The sequence below is a fragment of the Eschrichtius robustus genome, chromosome 3, assembly GCF_028021215.1.
Source record: "Eschrichtius robustus isolate mEscRob2 chromosome 3, mEscRob2.pri, whole genome shotgun sequence".
Lineage (NCBI taxonomy): Eukaryota > Metazoa > Chordata > Mammalia > Artiodactyla > Eschrichtiidae > Eschrichtius > Eschrichtius robustus.
This window is the reverse complement of record NC_090826.1, coordinates 22,442,708-22,463,775: the sequence shown is the minus strand read 5'-3', so window position 1 is coordinate 22,463,775 and position 21,068 is coordinate 22,442,708. Positions and strand designations below refer to the sequence as shown.

The 21,068-nt window shown below is 40.3% G+C and overlaps 1 protein-coding gene and 1 non-coding gene across 2 annotated transcripts; one reads left to right on the top strand and one right to left on the bottom strand.

The window, feature by feature from the left end:
* The first annotated feature begins 1,992 nt into the window (after nucleotides 1-1,992).
* Nucleotides 1,993-2,118, top strand: LOC137763215 (small nucleolar RNA SNORA40). The gene has a single exon (XR_011073771.1). It is a non-coding gene; the product is annotated as a small nucleolar RNA SNORA40 (small nucleolar RNA).
* A 4,688-nt stretch (nucleotides 2,119-6,806) lies between these two features.
* MED18 (mediator complex subunit 18) lies at nucleotides 6,807-13,611 on the bottom strand. Its single transcript, XM_068537830.1, has 3 exons — nucleotides 13,434-13,611; nucleotides 12,691-12,833; nucleotides 6,807-7,711 (listed from the first exon to the last, which is right to left on the bottom strand). Exons 2-3 carry the CDS (start codon nucleotides 12,761-12,763, stop codon nucleotides 7,158-7,160), a joined length of 627 nt encoding a protein of 208 aa, XP_068393931.1. The 5' UTR covers nucleotides 12,764-12,833; nucleotides 13,434-13,611; the 3' UTR covers nucleotides 6,807-7,157.
* Nucleotides 13,612-21,068: the final 7,457 nt, after the last annotated feature.

Here is a 21,068-nt window from a genome sequence, read left to right as displayed (position 1 = left end):
TGGATGTTCCAATAAAATTTTATTTACAAAACCAGAGCACAGGCTGACATGCACAGGTGTAGTTTGCCAACTCCTGGTCTATAGTAATTGGCCTAAAAACTGTGGACTGAAGAAAAACGTACGACCTAAAAGTTGCAAGTTAAGTTTTATTCGGGACCTGAGGACTACAGCCTGGGAGACAGCCTCTCAGATAGCTCTGAGGAACTACTCCGAAGAGGTAAGGGAGGAGCCAGGATATATAGGAGAGTTTTTGCTGAAAAACCGTGTAGACGAACATTAAAAGATTACTGCTAATCACAAAAAACGAACATCTCAAGTTAGTGATTTTAGAGCTTTTCTACATATGGGAAGATGCAAGATTCTGGGCTCATTGAAATTTTTCCTTAGATATGCAGCTTAACTCTCTAGGGCCAGTATCCAGAGCACAGAATATTTCCTATTTTCCTCTATCCTGAATTCTCCTCAGGGTGCTCTGTTGTGGGTGTGGGGAGGTGGCTGTAGTGCCTGATGCCTTGATGGCAGGCAACATTTATTGTTTACTGTAATGGCAGGCAAACTTCCCTTACCACAAAGCAATGCCTAAGAAGTTTATCAAGGGAAAAAACTAAACTCCATTCAGGGACATTAGAAGGCCTGAATAAATGTCATAATTCAGATCACTTCAGTAGTGTAAAGATTTTATTCATTTGTTTAACAAATATTCAGAGTGGCTACCATACGCCAGGCATTGTTCTGGGTACTAGGGGTGCAGCAGAGAACAAAACAGGGCACCTATCCTCACGAATCTTACATCTTTAGCAGAGAAGCAGTGATTAAATAATCTAAAGTTGGATAGTAATAAATGCTATGAAAAAGATTAAATAAGAGAAAGAGAGTGATGAGGAGTGAGTGTGCTACTTAATTTAGGATGGTCAGGGAAGGCTTTCCTGATGTTTCAGCAAAGACCTGAAAGAGGTGAAGGAAGCCTGCCACATTGAATTCTGGTGAGGGAGTGTTCCATGCAAAGATGTCAGTTCTCCCCCAAATTAATCTATATGTGTTCAATGAAATTCCAATAAAAATTCCAGTAGTAATGTTGAGAAATAAAACCCACTCTAAAATGAATATGAAAGAATAAAGGTCTATGAAAGCTAAGTCTATTTTCAGAGGGAAATAAAAGTAGGGAGACCTGCCCTACTGGTAGAACTGGCTCTACCACGAAGCCACAGTAATAAAAATATTGTGTTGCTGGCACTGAAACAAAGAAAAGGATCAATGGAATAGAATGGAGAGCTTATAAATAAAGTATATAAATGGGAACTTAATATGTGATAAAGGTGGCATCACAAAACACTGGAAAGATTGTTTTTCTGACAGTTATAGAAAAACGAATTCACTGTATAGAGAACAAAGCTGAATTTTTACTTGAAACTATGTTAAAAGTGGACTCCAGATGGATTAAAGACATAAATGTGAAAGTTAAAACTATAAAGCTACTATTAGAAAATACAGGAAAATCTGTTACCCAGATGTGAATAAAGACTTCCTAAACAAGACTCCAAATTCTAAGGTCAAAATTTAGGACATCTGCTTAATTAATGACATCACAAAGTTAACATGAAGGTTGCAGACTGGGAGAAGGTATTTGCAATGTTTAAAACAGACAAGGAATAATGTCTAGAATATACACACAATTCCTACAAACTAAGAAGACAGGAAATCAAATTTTAAAAAAGTAGGCAAAGGATATAAATAGGCACTGGGAGAAAATATTTGCAGTGTTTAAAACAAATTAAAGAATGTCTAGAATATACAAAGAATTCCTACAAATCAACAAGACAGGAAATCAAATAGGAAAATAAGCAAAGGATATATAAATACCTTAGTTTCACATACTAAGCATACAAAAAAAAAAAAGAAAAAAAAGGCTCAAATTTAATTATAATCAGAGAAATGCAAATCAAGACAGCCAAGAGCTGCCACTTTACTTCCACCAGACTGGCAAAAATTAATAGCACTTATGTTTGTTTTTGTTAATCTGTAGACAAAGACTTATAGATGGGTGCAAAAATAAATCCTCTTTTGCAACCTAGAACTCATTGTTCAGTATGAGTTTTGATACAGATAAGAAGGAACATGGTACCTGAAACAGATTCAAGTGGTGGGGGTATTGATAAACACAAAAGTTGCTTCCAGGACTATAGAATTGATAATTTAAAAGCTTAAGTTATGAGGGAAATAATCAGCTACGCTGATTTAGTACTCTAAGGTTGACATGAAACAAAGATGACTTCCTTTTTTAGGCTTTTATCTTGAGAACACAGTGTCTGGAGTTTAAAAAGGTATTGGCATATCCCAATGATCTGTACTGTTCTAAGCTATGATAGCTTAGGAGTGAATATGATTTGAACTTAATGCATGTTTAGAGGGTGTCTAAAATTCAGAAGCAGGCAGATCCATTTCCTCTGACCCTAAACATGGTCCAGAAGTAAATTGCTTGAGGAAATTGGATCCCAAAGATCACAGGTGGGGAATTTTGAAGTATGTCCATATTCCATTGGAGATCAAAGAAGCCCAACTAAAAGAATGGGAGACTGACTGACTGACATAACAACTGTGGACTGAGCAAAAATTCTTTTTGAAAGGGCTATCTTGAAGAGTATGACTCAAACACTGGAGGAACTATGGTGATCGGCAGTGGAAGGAATCAGAACGTGTGAAATTCCTTAAAAATTTATTGACTTAAATAATTTGCCATATATAAAAACATAAAAAAAGAAAAAGAAAACTGGCAAAAATGAGAAAGATGCTAACACCGAAGATTGGTGGCTATGAGTTCTTGTGTACTGGTGATAGGAATTAGCACAGCCATTCTGAAAAGTAACCTGGCCATTTTTGGCAAATTGAGCACGCCCAATTGCATAGTTAAGAGGAATATTCACGTCAATATACAAACGTGCTTATTTTTGCTTTTTTTTTTTTTGCCGCTGTGCAGCATGTCATGCAGGATCCGTAGTTCTCTGACCAGGGATCAAACCCATGCCCCCTGCAGTGGAAGCGTGGAGTTTTTTTGTTTTTTGTTTTATAACAGCTGTACTAGCCACTATCTTTTTTTTTTAAGATTTATTGATTGATTGATTGATTGCTATGTTGGGTCTTTGTTTCTGTGCTAGGGCTTTCTCTAGTTGCAGCAAGCGGGGGCCACTATTCATCGTGGTGCGCGGGCCTCTCACCATAGTGGCCTCTCTTGTTGCGGAGCACAGGCTCCAGACGCGCAGGCTCAGTAGTTGTGGCTCACGGGCCCAGTTGCTCCGCGGCATGTGGGATCTTCCCAGACCAGGGCTCGAACCCGTGTCCCCTGCATTAGCAGGCAGATTCTCAACCACTGCGCCACCAGGGAAGCCCGGAAGCGTGGAGTCTTAATCACTGGACCGCCAGGGAAGTCCCTATTTTTGCATTTTTAATAGTAATAGAGAGTTGAAGGCAATCTAGAGTTCTATCATCAAAAGAGTGAATGAGTAAAACATGGTGGATGCACAGTGGTTATGTACCTGGAGTCTGGAGCTAGACCCCTGGAGTTGAAATTCAGGCTCCACCACTTACAATAGAAGTAAAATTTTGAGTAATCTGCGCCTCATTCTTATCTACAAAATGGTAGTAATAATATCTACCTCATAGGGTTGTTGGGAGAAGTATATGAGTTAAAACGTTTAAACTATCTGAAATAGAGTTAAGCACTATTTAAGTACTAATATTACTGTTAACATGAAAGCATATGCAAGTTCAAAGTTGTAAGTTAGGTTTATGTATAGCAACAAGAGAATATCACAAAAGCAATAATAATTTTAAAAAGTAAGAAAAAGAACATTTATTTATTTATTTTTGGCTGCGTTGGGTCTTTGTTGCTGCGCGCAGGCTTTCTCTAGTTGTGGCGAGCAGGGGCTACTCTTCGTTGTGGTGCACGGGCTTCTCATTGCCGTGGCTTCTCTTGTTGTGGAGCACCAGCTCTAGGTGCGCGGGCTTCAGTAGTTGTGGCACGCGGGCTCAGTAGTTGTGGCTTGCGGGCTTAGTTGCTCCACAGCATATGGATCTTCCCGGACCAGGGCTTGAACCCGTGTCCCTTGCATTGGCAGGCATATTCTTAACCGCTGAGCCAGCAGGGAAGTCCCGAAATGGAACATTTATGGCATAATATCATTTATGTGGATTGAACATACTTACATAACTCTACATATTTTACAAGACAAGCATCACAGACATACATTGAACATATCAGAATGGGCACCTATAGGATAGAATGAGAGTAGAGTTTAGGAATAAAGTGGAAGACTACAAAATAAGAAAGGGGCCTTGCTTGAATCATCCTGCTAATATGCTATGAAAGGAGGAACAAGATTTACTCATGAAATCTGCAACTGAAGGAGGTAAAAGCTATCTTGAAAATATGCAAGGGAAAGCCAAGAAAAGGATCCCAGAGCCAGAGAAATAACCAGCTAACCAACTTGGAAGCTACCCTATCTTTGAACTTACCCTTAAATGAGATAACACCATCCTTACCGTTTAAGGCAGCTTTGGATAGGTTTTCTGTTACTTGCCCAAAACCTCTTAACAGAGTATTCATATGATCTTTCGAGTGGCAAACCGAGGTCCAAAAAGAATTATGATCTATCCAATGTAATACCTCAACTGGGGTATTATCTCAGTGGAGGTTCCAGAAGAAAATGAAAATTTTGAGTGACCAACAATTTTTAAAACGCCAAATTCTCTCCAGTGTATTAAAAACTCTACAAGTGGGCTTCCCTGGTGGCACAGTGGTTTAGAATCCACCTGCCAATGCAGGGGACACGGGTTCAAGCCCTGGTCCGGGAAGATCCCACATGCCGCGGAGCAACTAAGCCCGTGTGCCACAACTACTGAGCCCGTGTGCCACAACTACTGAAGCCCACGCGCCTAGAGCCCACGCTCCGCAATGAGAAGCTCGTGCATCGCAACGAAGAGTAGCCCCCACTCGCCGCAACTAGAGAAAGCCCGAGTGCAGCAACGAAGACCCAACACAGCCAAAAATTAAAAAAAAAACCCAACTCTGTAAGTATTAAAATGATCAACAGTTATCCCACTCAGAACTGTTATTTTAAAAAATCCATTAAAAGTCAAATGATAAATGGGAAATTATATAAAAGCTGTTTACAAATAAAGACAAACAATGAAGAAAAGGGAATTCACATAAGAAAAAAATGTCCAATAAACATATAAAAATTTAAACCTCACTGATGAGTATTTTTATTTTTATATTTTTTAAAATTTATTTTTATTTTATTTTTTTAAAAATTTATTTATTTATTTATTTATGGCTGTGCTGGGTCTTCGTTTCTGTGCTAGGGTTTTCTCTAGTTGTGGCAAGCGGAGGCCACTCTTCATCGCGGTGCGCGGGCCTCTCACTATCGCGGCCTCTCTTGTTGCGGAGCACAGGCTCCAGACGCGCAGTCTCAGTAATTGTGGCTCACGGGCCCAGCTGCTCCGCGGCATGTGGGATCTTCCCAGACCAGGGCTCGAACCCGTGTCCCCTGCATTGGCAGGCAGATTCTCAACCACTGCGCCACCAGGGAAGCCCTGATGAGTATTTTCAAAAGAAAATTAAAACCAGTCACCATATATCATCAAATGGGAAAAATAAGTTTTCACCGTCACACCCACTTTTGGCAACTGTGTTGGAAAACTGGGACATTTCTGGAAGGCATCTGGCAATGCATGGTGGAAGACTTAAAACAAGGCACACTCTTTGACTCAGCAGTTCCCTAGAATTTATCCTAAAGAATCATCATGGATAACAACAGAAATTTAATTAAAAACACTAGCATCACAGGACAGTTTATAAAAGCAAAAAATTGGGATCAAACTAAAATTCCTTAAGTAGGGGAATCAATTAAGTTATGGAAAATCCAAACGATAGGATACAAATAGCAGTTACAATTATCAGTATTTAAATACAAGCTCTGCTAATTTGTAGCTGTATAGCTCAGGGAAAGCTAATTCCTCTCTCTGCACCTCAGTTTCCCTGTAAAACATGGGTCTGTTGCGAGGATTAAATTAGTAAACATACCTAAAGCACTTAGGATAGCACTGACACATAATAATAACAAAAAAAATTTTTTTTTAACAGAAGAGGGACTTCCCTGGTGGCACAGTGGATAAAACTCCATGTTCCCAATGCAAGGGGCCCAGGTTCAATCCCTGGTCAGGGAACTAGATCCCACATGCATGCCGCAACTAACAGTTCACATGCCACAACTAAGGAGCCCGCTTGCTGCAACTAAGGAGCCCACGTGCCGCAACTTAGGAGCCCTGGAACTGTGACTAAGCAGCATGCCTGCTGAAACTAAGACCAGGAGCAACCAAATAAATAAATTAATAGTTAATTAATTAATTTTTTAAAAACCCAAAAAAACATTGTAGCCTAATGTCCTGGAAAGAAGTTAATGATAAATTAAACAAAAAAAGGAGATTACAAACCAGTATATATACAATATTTTTCCAAAATAAGTATATCTCATATACATAAATTTCCAAAAATAAAGACTAGAAGGATATAAAACAAAATAAAAATAGTACATCTCTTTGAATAACAGGTTATTTTTCTTATTTTTGTCTGAATTTAAATTTTTTTCAATAACAAATATGTGCTACTTTTATGAAAGGTAAAAACTATCATCTCTATCAAAATTAAAACAAAAAACTGTCATATTTTTGCTCCAGTTGATAATGAGTCCATCCCAAATTAGCAGGGTAATGGGGTAAAGAATCAGAATGATAGACATTTCTCTTTATAGCGTTTATTACTGCACAATAAAAACTCAGTCTCTGTTTTACAAACCTTACACACAAATGGCAAAACAATTAAAAGATTTTTATTCCCCAAAGCTATTTTATTCCAGTTTCCCCTCTTTATGCAGAGGGATTATCTAGATTCTCCATGTCATCCTTAGCCTTTAATTTAGAAAGGCTGTCACAAAAGTGAACTGGCCATATGAGGAAAACAGTGCAAAGAACCAACTAAGTTCTCATTGTCCTCCTTCCTGAGGGAAGAATGCCTGGCTGGCAGTGGTGAAATAGGGCAATTATAACATCTTCGTTTTTTGTAACAGCTGAGGACAAGCCCCAGTGGTGGACAGACTGCCTTGTCACATGAGCCTTTTGGGGTCTATTTTCTCTAGGTGAACCAGAGGTTTCAGCTGCTCTGCAAAGTTCCTCATGTCATCAGACACCACGTCCTGCCCAGCTGGGGCAACAACACTTAGTTCCACAAGGTAGGAAAGTGACAAGGCCTCAGTGTTGTCTGTGTTCCCTGGTGTCAAGATGCGGAAGATCTTGTACACCACGATCTTCATGATGCCCTTACGGAACAGGTGTCCCCTGGCAACAAACTCATGGTCCATGCGGAAGCCCATTTCCATCAGGAAGTCAGTAAGGTTCTCAGATGTTGCAATGTCCACGCAGTTACGCACCAGGGCATGGCGGTTCTTGTCTCCCATTTCTGGCTGTCCCAGGTAGCGCAGATGCCAGGGTGCCCCTGCCCTATCCATAGAGCGTCGAGCCCTTAGAACAAACGGACTGGCCTGCTGGCCCTTAAGGAGGAATACCATCTCATGGTCAAGGAAAGTCTCAGGTTCCATGTTGTCACACAAACCACGAAGGCGGTGGATGAGGCTTTCCAAGCTGTGATCTAAAACACTTCCTGAAGAAGGAAAAAAGTACCATTGAGTCCCATCTTTCATTCTGGGTAATGGAAATAGCAAAAGATTGAAAAAACTTAAATGAAAAATCAGAACAGTTTAGTGCAGTGTTTTGTAAAGCACAGGCCCAGTATATGAGATTTTAGAGGGGTTATACTGCCAAGATGTTATATAACAAGTTAATCCCTTTTCAATTTTTTGCATTGTCTTATTTGGTACTAGAATAGTTAGGCCTTCTCTAACAATGCTAATCTCCAGCAGGCTTTGGGCTTTAAGAGGCAACAGTATCTACCTAGAATAATAATACTGTTTTGTCATTTATTTAAAAAATTATCTTCTAGGGGCTTCCCTGGTGGCTCAGTGGTTAAGAATCTGCCTGCCAATGCAGAGGACACGGGTTCGAGCCCTGGTCCGGGAAGATCCCACATGCCGTGGAGCAACTAAGCCCGTGTGCCACAACTACTGAGCCTGCGCTCTAGAGCCCACGAGCCACAACTACCGAGCCCACGTGCCACAACTACTGAAGCCCGCGCGCCTAGAGCCCGTGCTCCGCAACGAGAAGCCACCGCAGTGAGAAGCCTGCGCACAGCAACGAAGAGTAGCCCCCGCTTGCTGCAACTAGAGAAAGCCCGCGCAGCAACGAAGACCCAATGCAGCCAAAAATAAATAAAATAAATTAAAAAAAAATTACCTTCTAGTCTCAGAAAACAAGTTTTCCAGTGATAGAAAAAATATAACATTTCCTTTTTATGTAATGTATTTAAGTAAAAGAGAATGAACTGCTTCAGAGAAATACACTGTCCTTTGTTCTCATTCTTCCTCCTGGCAGCATTTCACATGGTTGTTATATTATACCCATTTTGAAATCTATTCTTCCCTTGGCCCCTGGGACACAAATCTCTCTTGGTTCTTCACCTAACTCACTAACCATTCCTTATAAGTCACCTTTGCTGGGTCTTCATCTTCCCAAAAATATTGGAGGATCCTAAGACTCAATCCTGGTCTTCGTCTCTATCAACAATCTCTTCCTCCCTCAGTGACCTAATTCAGCCCTATGGTTTTAAGTATCATTTATGCTCTGAGGACTACCATATTTATATCTCATGAACTACAGACTCATACATCCAACTGTCTACCTAACTTCTCCACTTGGATGCCTAAGACATCTTCATCTTAACATGTTCAATATCAACCTGTTGATTTTTCCTCCACAATCTTACTCCTCCTGCAGTTTTCCCCATCACAGTAAATGGCAACTCTCTGCTTCCAGCTGCCCAACCAAACACCACATAATCAGCTCTGACTCCTTTCTTTCTCCCACATCCTACATCCACTCTGCATTTTTAAAATATATGCAGAATCCAGTTCACTCAATCATTTCCACCTAGTCCAAGTCTCCTTCATTTCTTGCTTGGTCTTTGCAGTACCCTGCTTCTATCCTTGCTTTTTTCTTCTCTCCTCCATACAACAGCCAGCTGGTTTTTAGGACATAAGGCAGATAATGACACTTCTCTGCTCAGAACCCTCCAATGGCTTCCCACGTCACTCAGAATAAATCCCAAATTCTTTACCACGGTCTACAAGGCCCTATAAATTGTGGTCTCTGCTACCTGATGTTGATCATTTCCTTCTACTATCTCCCAGATCACTCTCTCCAACCACAGTGATTTTCCTGCTGTTTTCTAAAAATGCCAAGTGTTTGACAATGTATTTCTCTTCAGAGCCCCTTCCCTTAGTCCCTATGCTTAGAATGTTCTTCTCTCAGATACCTGCATATCTCACCCCATCACTTTGTTCAGATCTTTGCTCAAATGTCACTTTATCAGAGATGTCTTTTCTCATTGCCCTAAATAAAATAGCATTATCTCCCTCCAATCTCTTTCCACTTCCCTGCTTTACTTTTTAGCATTAGCACCTCAATTTTTTAGTCATCTTTCAATATATCAATTATGTATTGACTTTTTAACATCTTTCTTCCTCTACTGCTGATACTTACTCCAATGCTAGGAACATATTCATTATTGACTAAATCTGTTAAAGTAAATAAAAATATACTACTGTAACTATGGTAAGTATTGACAGTGGGACTCAAATGACTACATTTTTGGAAATGGGTAGTGTTGGAGGGAAAGCAACAGATCAGGTCCCTGTAATCATAGGACAGATGACGATGGGAGCAGGGAATGGGTCCTGCTTTGGATACGTTGTGTCCTACATTCAGGACAGTGTCAGACATGTGTTTTTTCATACTTCAAACATTTAAGGAGCTTTGTAAGTGCTGGTTCCTTCAACATATACTTACTGAATACTGTGCCAGGCACCATGCTAGGAAGTAGGGGGTCCAGCCCTCACAGAGATTACAGTTTAGTGGGGGAAACAAAAAATAAATAAGTAAACAATTAAACAGAAATACAGGGAAATAAAAGGGAGATGGGAGAGAGGAACTGATGGGGGTGGAGAAGAGGAGACCTCTCTGAGGGCTTGGAGTAGTCAGAGAAGGTCTCTCAAAGGGAAGGACAACTAAGCTGAGGACTGAGGGGTAAAAATAAAATGGCACTTTGAAGGGCTGGAACAAAGTATAAGGGCAGAGGAATCAAGTGCAAAGGCCCAGAGGTAGGAAAGGGCCTGGGGAATGCAAAGAAATGAAGGGATATCAGTGTGGCTGAAGTGTGGTAAGCAAGATGGAAGATGATAATGAACTGAGGATTTGGGATGGGCCAAAGCACACAGGTCTTATGTACAGCTCATGCTAAAGGCTGTATTCTATTCTAAGGCCATTGGGAAGCTATTAGCTCCGCACAACAGGGAAAGAGATGACTGAATTTACATTTTAAAAAGATCATTCCAGTTAAACTGGTATAGACTCTTCAACAAGACACTGTCATGGGAAAAAAAGTGGGAATGAGGGGAGACTGGTCCAAGTTAAAAGATGCTTAAGAGACACAGTTATCAAATGTAATGCATGAAACGTGATTATATCCTGGATACAAAACACATTTTGAGGGCAAGATGGGGGAAACTTTTGAATATGGACTAGACATTAGATGATATTAAAAATACATTATTGATTTTTTAGATAATAATGATGGTATTGGGATTATGAAGGAAAATATCCTTGTTTTTTATTTTTTAGAGATGCATACTGAAAATGTTTTGGGGTAAAATGTTATGAGATCTGAAACTGTTGTTTTTTTAAAAAAATTGTTTGGCTGCAAGGCATGTGGGAGCTTAGTTCCCCAACCAGGGATTGAACCCGCACCCCCTGAAGTGGAAGCGTGGAGTCTTAACCACTGGACAACCAGGGAAGTCCCTGAAACTGTCTTTAAAAACAGCAAAAAAAAAAAAAAGAGAAAGCAAATATGGCAAAATGACAGAAACTGAAATCTAGATGACAGAAATGGAGTGTTCATTATATTAGTCTCTACTTTCTTTGTTTGAATATTTTTAATACTAAAACAATTTTTTAAAAGACTACTAGCTGTTGTGTGAGAAGAGAAAGACAATCAAAAGTGGAAGCAATGAAAAAAAAAGTGGAAGAAATGTAATAAGTACAGGGTTACTAAAATAGTTCAGGCAAAGGATGATAAACCAGGGTGTGGTACTGCAGGTTTAGAAAAGACTTATTTCACACATATTTTGGAAGTAAAAATGAATAGGATTAGAAATGGACTACATGTGGGGGTAAAGTAAAAAATGGACATTGACTCCTGAATGCATGGCTCAAGCAACTGGTGAATGACAGTGGCACTAACTGAGATGGGAAAGACGGAAGGAGGCGCAGCTTGAGGAGTGAAAATTAACAACCCTATTTTGTTCACAGTAAGTTACTAAATGGATGATCTGAATTAAAGTCTAAACTCTTGCACTAAACATTGTATGACCTCCTGAAAATCATTACCCTCTCTGGGTCTTGAGTTTTCTCATCTGGGAAAGTTACTTCACTTCTATTTCCTGATCTATAAAATGAAGCTAGTAACAGTATCATAGAATTACCATATGATCCATTAATCTCACTTCTGGGTATTTATCTGAGAGAATTTGAAGCAGGATCTTGAAGAGATATTTGCACACCCATGTTCACTGAGCATTATCCACGGTAACCAAGAGGTGGAAACAACCCAAATGTCTGACAGATGAATGGATAAAGAAAATGTGGTACATACATACAATGGAACATTATTCAGCCTTTAAAAAGGAGATCCTGGGGCTTCCCTGGTGGCGCAGTGGTTGAGAATCTGCCTGCTAATGCAGGGGACACGGGTTTGAGCCCTGGTCTGGGAAGATCCCACATGCCGCGGAGCAACTAGGCCCGTGAGCCACAACTACTGTGCCTGCGCGTCTGGAGCCTGTGCTCCGGAACAAGAGAGGCCGCGATAGTGAGAGGCCCGCGCACCGCGATGAAGAGTGGCCCCCGCTTGCTGCAACTGGAGAAAGCCCTAGCACAGAAACGAAGACCCAACATAGCAATCAATCAATCAATAAAAAATAAATAAATAAATAAATAAATTTTAAAAAAAAAGGAGATCCTGTCACATGCTACAATATGGGTTAACATAGAGGACATTATACTAAGTGAAATCAGCCAGTGATAAAACGACAAATACTGTAATGTTCCACTCATATGAGGTTATCTAAAGTAGTCAAAATTAGAAACAGAAAGTAGAAAGGTTGTTGCCAAGGGCTGCAGGGAGGGGAAAGGAGGAATTAGTGTTTAACGGGAACAGAATTTCAATTCTGCAAGATGAAAAAGTTCCAGAGATCGGCTATACAACAATGTGAAATACTTAACACTACTGAACTGTATGCTTAAAAATGTTTAATATGGTAAATTTAATGTTATGTATTTGTGACCATAATTAAGGGTAAATTGAAAAAAAAAAAAAAGGTGCCAGAAATTATGCAGGCTGCCTTTGTAGAACAGCTTCTCATCTCCGCGGAAGCTGAACAGAAAAGAGGAAAACAAGCTCCCTGGTTCACTCACCCTGCAGCAGGTACTCCATCATGTTAATGGTGCCCCCGGTGACAGGCATCATGGTGACTGGAGGTGCCTCCATGTTACCTGTTTACGTTGAAAACGACAGAACCGGACTCGGAGTCCCCCGTCAAGTAAAGCACAGGATACACCTAGAGAAGAGTTATACTTGTTAATACATCAGAGAGCTGGAGAGACGCCAGATCTGCTTGGGTCATTGGCCTTGACATGAAAAGATTCATTCATCCATCCATTCAAAACTTTTTGAGTAACTGCTATAGGCCAGTTTCAGGAACTGATGACACAGAAATACACAAAGGAGGCCTGATCATGGAGTTACAGCATAATCTTTTACTCTCAAGGTCTAAAATCTCTAACCGTTTTCTGTGCAATAACTAAGTCTCTCACCCTGGAACTCAATGTCTTCCTTCTAAAACGGGGCCAACGATATTTAACCCCCAAGGCTTTGTTGCTCAGACGACAAAATGGACCTGCAATAATAGACGGATTGAAAGGTGACTTAAAGAATCTTGTCTACCGTTCAATTTATAGATGAGGATATTGAGACTTGGGGAGGAGCCCAAGGACACACAGTAGGTCGGTGGCAGAACCCAGACCAGACTAAAATCTATGCGTTCCACCTCTCTGAATCAAACGCCTTTTAAAGCTGGCCAGGCGGAAGTTCTTTTGATTGATGGTTTAGGTCCTCTTAAGCCAGCATCAACGCGTGCCCACTTACACCAAAAACACACCTCAGCGCGCGTTCTAGCCTCTTCTCACAAAGCGAGGAATTGTATCCACCCGAGCACCTCTGAGCTTTTTAGCGACAATTAGCCCCCAGCCCTAAACTTGAAGACCCCGGGAGAAGGCGAGACTTCCCTCTCCTCTTCCCACTTCCGGCAAAAAGCTTTCGTCGCTCGAACCGCCAACACCACCACTCCGCGACGTAAGGGTGCCGAGAGGGCATAAAAATCCCCTCTGCTGTCCGGCAAGCAGAAGCGCATGCGCAAACTGCGATGCTTCGGGAAAGCTGGCGGCTTTCTTTAGAGCGTTCGTCTGGGAGTTACAGGGAGCCTTGACGTCATAGGCCGTCCTCCAGGAAAATATTTATTTTTTTCTGGTGTGACGACCTGGAGATGTTTTTGTCCAGGAAATCTCTTGAACTGACAGGGAGAAAAGAGAGCTTGGGGAAGAGAGCTGCAGAAAAAGAGAAGAGATTGTTGTAAAACAAAACTTCTTTTGGTTGGGTACGTGAAGATAAAAAGGAAAGACACCTTTTACTGCTTAGCAGACTGTTCTGAACAATTGGGGAGCTCAGTAATACATTTAGTATTTGTTCACTGTTCTGTGTTTATTTTACCTCAATTTAAAAATATTGGGAGGTAAGTAAATTCAATGAATATTTATTGAACGCTGCTTATGTTCAAGCATATAAAATGCAGGCAAAGAGTGAGCTAGAGTGAGGTGATTGAGGCACTGTCCTGGACCGAAAAAATTTAAGGGGGCACCAAAAAACTCAGTAACAAAAATTTTTTAATGCACAATATTTTACACATTTAATGCAAAAAAAAAAATCCTTAATGAACAAAGTGTCAGAAATTTAAAGTTGATCTTCATAGCAGCCCTATGACCCAAGTATAATTACGGTAATTTTATAGATGGCGAAACTTAGGCAACAAAATGTAAAATGACACCAGAGGGAGTTGAGAGGCTGGGATACAAATTTAAGCCGCTGACTTCAGAACCCATGCTCTTAATTTCTACACTATACAGCCCCTTCTAACTCCAGTTCCCCTGCTGTAACCCACACTATCTCCCACTCATTCACAATTTTGAAAACATTCCTATAACATTTGCCCAAATTATAGCTGGCATTTGAAAAGTAGCATTAAATTAAATTAAAAAAATAATAATGGGTAAGAAATGGGCAAACAATATGGTAAAACTTGGACAAGGCTTAGGAGTTATAGGGATGAGTTTCTGTGATAAGGATGTGAGGCCTGGAGCTTAGGATGGAACTCACTTCTGTCTTTTGCCACTACCCAGCTGTGCAACCTTGGGCAATGCACTTCCCCTCTCTGAGCCTCAGCTTCCTTTTTTATAAAATAGAGTTAAAAATAGTACTTTCTAAGAGGGAGGTTGCAAAAATAAAATGAGATATTTATGAAACACTTAGCATAGTTCCTGGCTTATTGTAGGCAATCAATAAATGGTAGCTATTATTATTCCACTTTATATTTCTCATTTGAGCAAGCATATTCTATGTTATTGAATATATTTTGTGCATGTCTCATCTCCCTAGATAGATTATAAACATCTTGAAGGGAGGAATCATGTATTTTCTTTATATATATGTGTATCTTAGCTCAGGCTGCTATAACAAAATATCATAAACAAGGTGGCTTATAAACAACAGAAATTTATTTTTCACAGTTCTGGAGGCTGGAAGTCTGAGATTGGGGTGCCAACATGGTTGGGTTCTGGTGAGAGCCCTTTTTTGGGTTGCAGGTTGCCAACTTCTTGTATCCTCACATGGTGAAAACCAGAGCAAAGCAAACTCCCTCAGGACTCTTATAAGAGCACTAATCCCATTTACGAGGGCACTTCCCTCTTGACTTCATCTAACCCTAACCACTCCCAAAGGCCCTACCTCCTAATACTGTCACATTGGGGAGTAGGGTTTCAACGTAAGGATTTGGCAGGGGGACACAAACATTCTATAACAATGTATTTTACATGTAGTGGGTGTTCAGAAATTTTGTTGAACACATCACAATAACTACCAATTATTGAACAGTTAATATACACAACTTTATATGTGTGTAAATATGTCAAATACTGCTAAAAGGTAGATATTACCATCTCCACTTTACAGAGGAGGAAAAAGAGGTTCAGAGAGGTAAAGAGACTTGCCCAAAGCCAAATCGCCAGCAAATGGCAGAACTCAGATTCAAATTCAGTTCTTTCATTCAGAAACCTATCTCTTTACCATGCTACCTTCTGAATTCATGGGCTCTTTCTCCACAGTTAAGTTCCCCAATTATTACAATTAGTGGCAACAAAGGAGGAGAGAAGTCCATACATTGTTTCCTAACCCATCACTAGGCTGGGCTCAAAGGAGTAAGACTAACTCTTGGCCAGTCTTCATCAGAACTGCAGACCATCAGCATGGATTGTAGCGCACACTCTCAGCTTTCTAGAATGGCCTGATAGAAATTAAATAGATCTACCCCTGTGTTATATGCAATGCTAGGATATCAACCTTAGTGTTACAAACTAGTGTTTCCCCAGGAATGGCTGCTTCCTATATGCATAGCCCTTTGGAAAAGGTATAACTGTTTCTTTTCAACCTAATTGTCTCCAGCATCCTCATAAGTTCATGCTATTCCTCCACTCAGAGTAAAAGCCAAAGCCCTCATTATGCCTACACGATGCGCCCTCATCACCTGTTACCTCTCTGACCATCTGCATCTGTGCCTGCCCCCGCGCCATCTACTCTGCTCTTACTAGAACATGTCAAGGATGCTCCCATCTTAATTGTTGTGCAGTCTGCCTGGAGCTCTCCTTTCCACTGAACTGCAGGATTCACTCCCTTGTTTCCTTTTGGTCTGTGTTCAAATCTTTATTAGGGGGGCCTTCCGTGATCACGTATTTCAAATTGTAATCCACTATCTGCCCTGTCTTCCCCCATACCCTGCTGTATTTTTCTTCACAACACATTTGACTAGGTGACACACTGCCTGCTTACCAGTTTACAGCCACGAGCACTTGAAATGTGGCTTGTTCAAACTGAGATAAGCTATCAGTGTAAGATACACACTGGATTTTGAAGACTTACTATGAAAAAAATGTGAAATATCTTGATAATTTTATATATTGATTACAGGTTGAAATGATATTTTGATAGCTAGGGTTTAATAAAATATTAAATATTATTAAATTTAATTTCACCTGTTTCTCATTATTTTTTAAAATGGGGCTAGTATATGAAAAACTGCATATGTGGCTCACATTACATTCTATTGAACAGCACTGCTATGGGATCTAGATTTGAAGGTATGGCTTTAGAGCCAGACAGATCTAGGTTTGAATCCTGGCTACTTCTTATGTGGCCCTAGGCAAGTTATTTAAACTCTTAGGCCTTCGGCAGTGCCTGGCACATACTGTATGTTGTTGGTATGCAATGAATCAGAGTTATCATGAGGAGAATGGTTTAGGAACTGGGAAATATTTAATTTGGAAAAGACTTGGAAGTGTGGAACATAACATCTATCTTAAAGTATATAAAATTACAACAAAGCCAGGGGAAGAGGAGGGGAGAGGAATAGTTTACATTTATTGAGCATCAGGTGCCAGATACTTTGTACATATTTATCTCATTTAAACCTCACAACAATGGTACCTGAGGGAACAGAAACCCAGATCTGTCTGCCTCCAGAGATTTTGCTTACAGTCCTAGGCCACTCTGCATCCTAAGAAAAATTTAACTAATTTTGTGTAGTTCCAGAGGACAGGACTAGAAATGCTGGGTAGAAGTCATAGGGAGACAGATTTTGGCTCCATGTAAGGAAAAATTGGTCATTGTGATGATGTCTAGTAATGGAAAGGACTGCTTGGATGAGAAGTAAACTCCTTTCCAGTGGAAATATTGAAGCAGAGATTATGGTAGAAAGAATTCTTGCCTGGAGTGGGAGATTGAACTGTTATATCGCCTCGATTCTTGAACACTAGCCACTCTTAAGCCACAGCATTTACTTAAAAACAGAGTTCCAGGCAGCTGAGAAACACCTCCGTATACATGTACATATGTATTATAAGACAAAGCCTGATAAACATGGACACAAAGTACATCTTAGAGTTGAAAAAATATGGTAGTTGAAACTTACAATTTCATAATTCATAGAGACACCTAGCCTTAGTAATTCTTCACCTTTGGGTTTTTTTCCTATTATGAAAACCCCAACACCATTATTAATAGTAACCATCATGAGCAAACACCCAATGACAAATAATAAATAATACAATTCTGGCTCTTAAGGAGCTTGGTTTGCAGAGAGACATGTAAAACACCCCAGGTTATTTTGTGCCTAGTATTCTTCATTGGCTGCTGACTCAAGGGTTCACCTTCCTACCCCACCCTCATACGACAGGCAGCATCAGCCATTTCATCCTCTTAATCTCAAGGCGGAGACCTAAGAAAGTCTGTTGCAAAAGGGTAATTGGACTATTTACTTGCTCCTTTCCACTTAGCCAGCCAACCCAACCCCAGCCTCTGGTTGACCAGGTGTCGAGGTGCCTCAAGGGGATAGGTTATAATAGTTAATGTATTACACATATCCATAAAAGATTAAAGATTAGCTCTATTTTAGCTGAACTGTAACTGTCTGTTTGGGTTTCTCCCCTCTCAGGTCTGTCTGGGGAAGTCAGTGTTGTTTTCTGTCTGAGGATAATTAACCCACTGGGTCTCGAATTTCCTAGACAGAGGCCCTTGAACAGCTCACTTTTAGTGTGGGCTTACTGGGTACCGTACCAGGCTCTGGGGTAAGCACTTTCTGTGAATCCGGATCACTCATTTACTCCTCACACCAGCCTTCTGAAGCAGGTGGTGTTCTTCCAGTCTCATAGCTGCGAGAATTGTGAGTCTGCCATGTGGTATCTTTGGAAGTAAATGGTTTTGTTTCTGGTCCCCTAAGATTCATCATCATTAACCCCTTCTTTAGGTCAGAGGATCATATGCCATCATATACACTATCAACTCAAACCTTTCCTGGGGGAACACTCTGTGTACAGCCCAGAGGAGATAAAGAAGCCCAAGAGAGCTCCATGGAGAAGCAAAAGGGCCTGGGTTAACACACTAGTGCTTAGCATTTAAGATGGGCCTTGGCGTCAGGCTACTTGGGTTAAAATCCTATCACTGTCTAGCCATGTAAGCTTGGGCAACGTACTTTGCCTCTGTGAGGATCATGTTCTCATTTCTCCAGTGGGGAGAAACTAGTACTTCCCTTTAAGATTGTCATGAGAATGGACTGATACACTTGGCAAATAGCAAGTATCAATAATAATTTTAACTATTCCGATTATGACTGTGGGATTCGGACTCCATTAAACATGGGTTAAAAACAAATAAACATGGGTCATATCTGGACTCAGCTGCATACTGGTGTGTGGCCTTGAGCCAGTCACTTAATTTCTCTGAGTTTGTTTCTTAATCTGTAAAACAGGGAGATGATCCGCTTGACAGGATTGCTGTGAAGAGTACAGATGGCACATACAACGTGCTGAGCGTGTAATAAATATTTTCAGACAATGCCTTCAAATAGTTTGGTTGAGGAGGCAGGGCATAAACATTAAAAAGGGGACAATTGAAAATTTTAAGGAGAATTGACATGTCTCTCTATGGACATAGCAAGGCAAGCTGTGGCATACAGTTTAGTCAATACTTATTACGGGTGTACCGCAAGCTGGGTGGGCATTGTACTGGACTCTTAGAATATGAGTATATGCAAGACAACCTCAATCCATACCCCGACAGAGCCTACATTTTAGTGATAAAACATTACATACCATGAAACATGGCTACAAAAGAAATAATGTGAAAAATACTTATGTTGTCAACTAAAAAAAGGCAGTTACAAAATCCTACGTGTGATATGGTTTTAACTATATAGTCTCCAAAGCATCCTTGCACAGAGGAAAAAAACCAAAACACTCTAACGCTAAGAATAATTGGTTTTGGTTAATGAGACCAGAGATTATTTTTCCCTCCACTTGTCCCTGTTTTCCCAATTTTTGATGAGCGTGTGTTACTTAAAAAGAAAAAAAGCTTTAAACAAACCAAACGTCCATCAATAGGTAAATGGATAAACAAATTGGGATATATTCATGCAACACAATAGTATTCAGCAATTAAAAAAAAAGAACAAAGTACTGATAGACAAATCTAAAAACATTCTGAGTGAAAGAAGCCAGGCACAAAAGAATATATAATTTGTGATTCCATTTATAAGATATCCTGAAACAGACAAAACTAATCTATAGTGAAATAAATGAGATCTCTGCTTGCCTGGATTAAGGAACGGGAAGGATTGATTGCAAAGAGATACAAGGGAACTTTTTTGGAATATGGAAATATTCTATATCTTAACTGTGGTGGCGGTTACTGAGGTATATTTGTATATTTGTCAAAACGCATCAGGCTGTACATTTAAATGGGTGCATTCGAATTGTATGTATATCTATCTCAATAAAATTGATTAAAATAATGAACAAAATTTCGTTTTTTTTCTGGTTACAAGAGCATTTCCTGCTTATTGTGAGAAGTTCTAATATTTTAGAAAAAAGTTCAAATATTTAGGAAAAAGTTACTTTCTCCATTTTGAGAAATTGGAAAGTCACAGCAACTCTAACCACAGGGTTTGTACACAGTAAATTTTGGTAAATCAAAAAACAGAGTAGGAGAGAGAATTAACCCCATGAGGAAGAAAAGAAGAGTGAATAGAATGTTACACCCAGTAAGAACAACAGAAATCCAGGAGAAGCCCTGCTGGAGGATGAGGCCGTCAGGGGTGACAAGACAGGTGTGTGACCCCTATGACACGCCCCCACAGGTGGGAAGGAAGTGAGAATGGAGGTCAGAATAGGTGAACTGATAAGGAATTGTGTGTCACTGGCTTTTCTACTTGCTCTTAGGGTTCTGTCTTCCCATTCCCTTGGGGGAAAGAGTGATTACATTTAAGGTATGCCTTAAATGTAATCACAAGTATCCTTATGAGAGGGAGATAGAGGCTGTGGCAATGACAAAAATCATGATGGCAGAGAAAAGCTGAGAACAGATGAAGGAGGAAGTGGGCACAGGGTCCTTGGTAATGACCAAGTCAACCAGGGAGCTAATTCCCAAGGACATTGTTGTCCTTCCTGCTTGGTCAGTATCGTTGATTGATTCCCCCATTTGTCCTTCGTGAATAGACTTGTATTAGTCAGCAATTACGCACCAAGAACCCATAGAAAGTCCCACCTTGGCATTCTTTGTGGATGCAAAAATGGTGGAAGACTCAGGTCCCAGTCCCCACTACAGTGGGAAAAAGAAAACTAGTAATGACTCCTAATAGTTCACATGTGCACAGCAGTGTAAAGTTCACCAAGTATTTTTCATTCATTTCAGTCCAGTCTCCCACCATCAGGCGTAAGAGGTAAGAGGAGGGGCAGTGCGGCAAAGGAGAAAGAGGCAGACATACCCCACCTAGGCTGAGATGCCAACTCCACCTCCTATAAGCCGATGACCTCAAGCAGTGACATCCTCTCCTATGGCCACTATGAAGATAAAGAGACATGTACATGACACACCTAGCACAGTGGTATGTACTGTGACTGGATTGCTGGTACTGTGG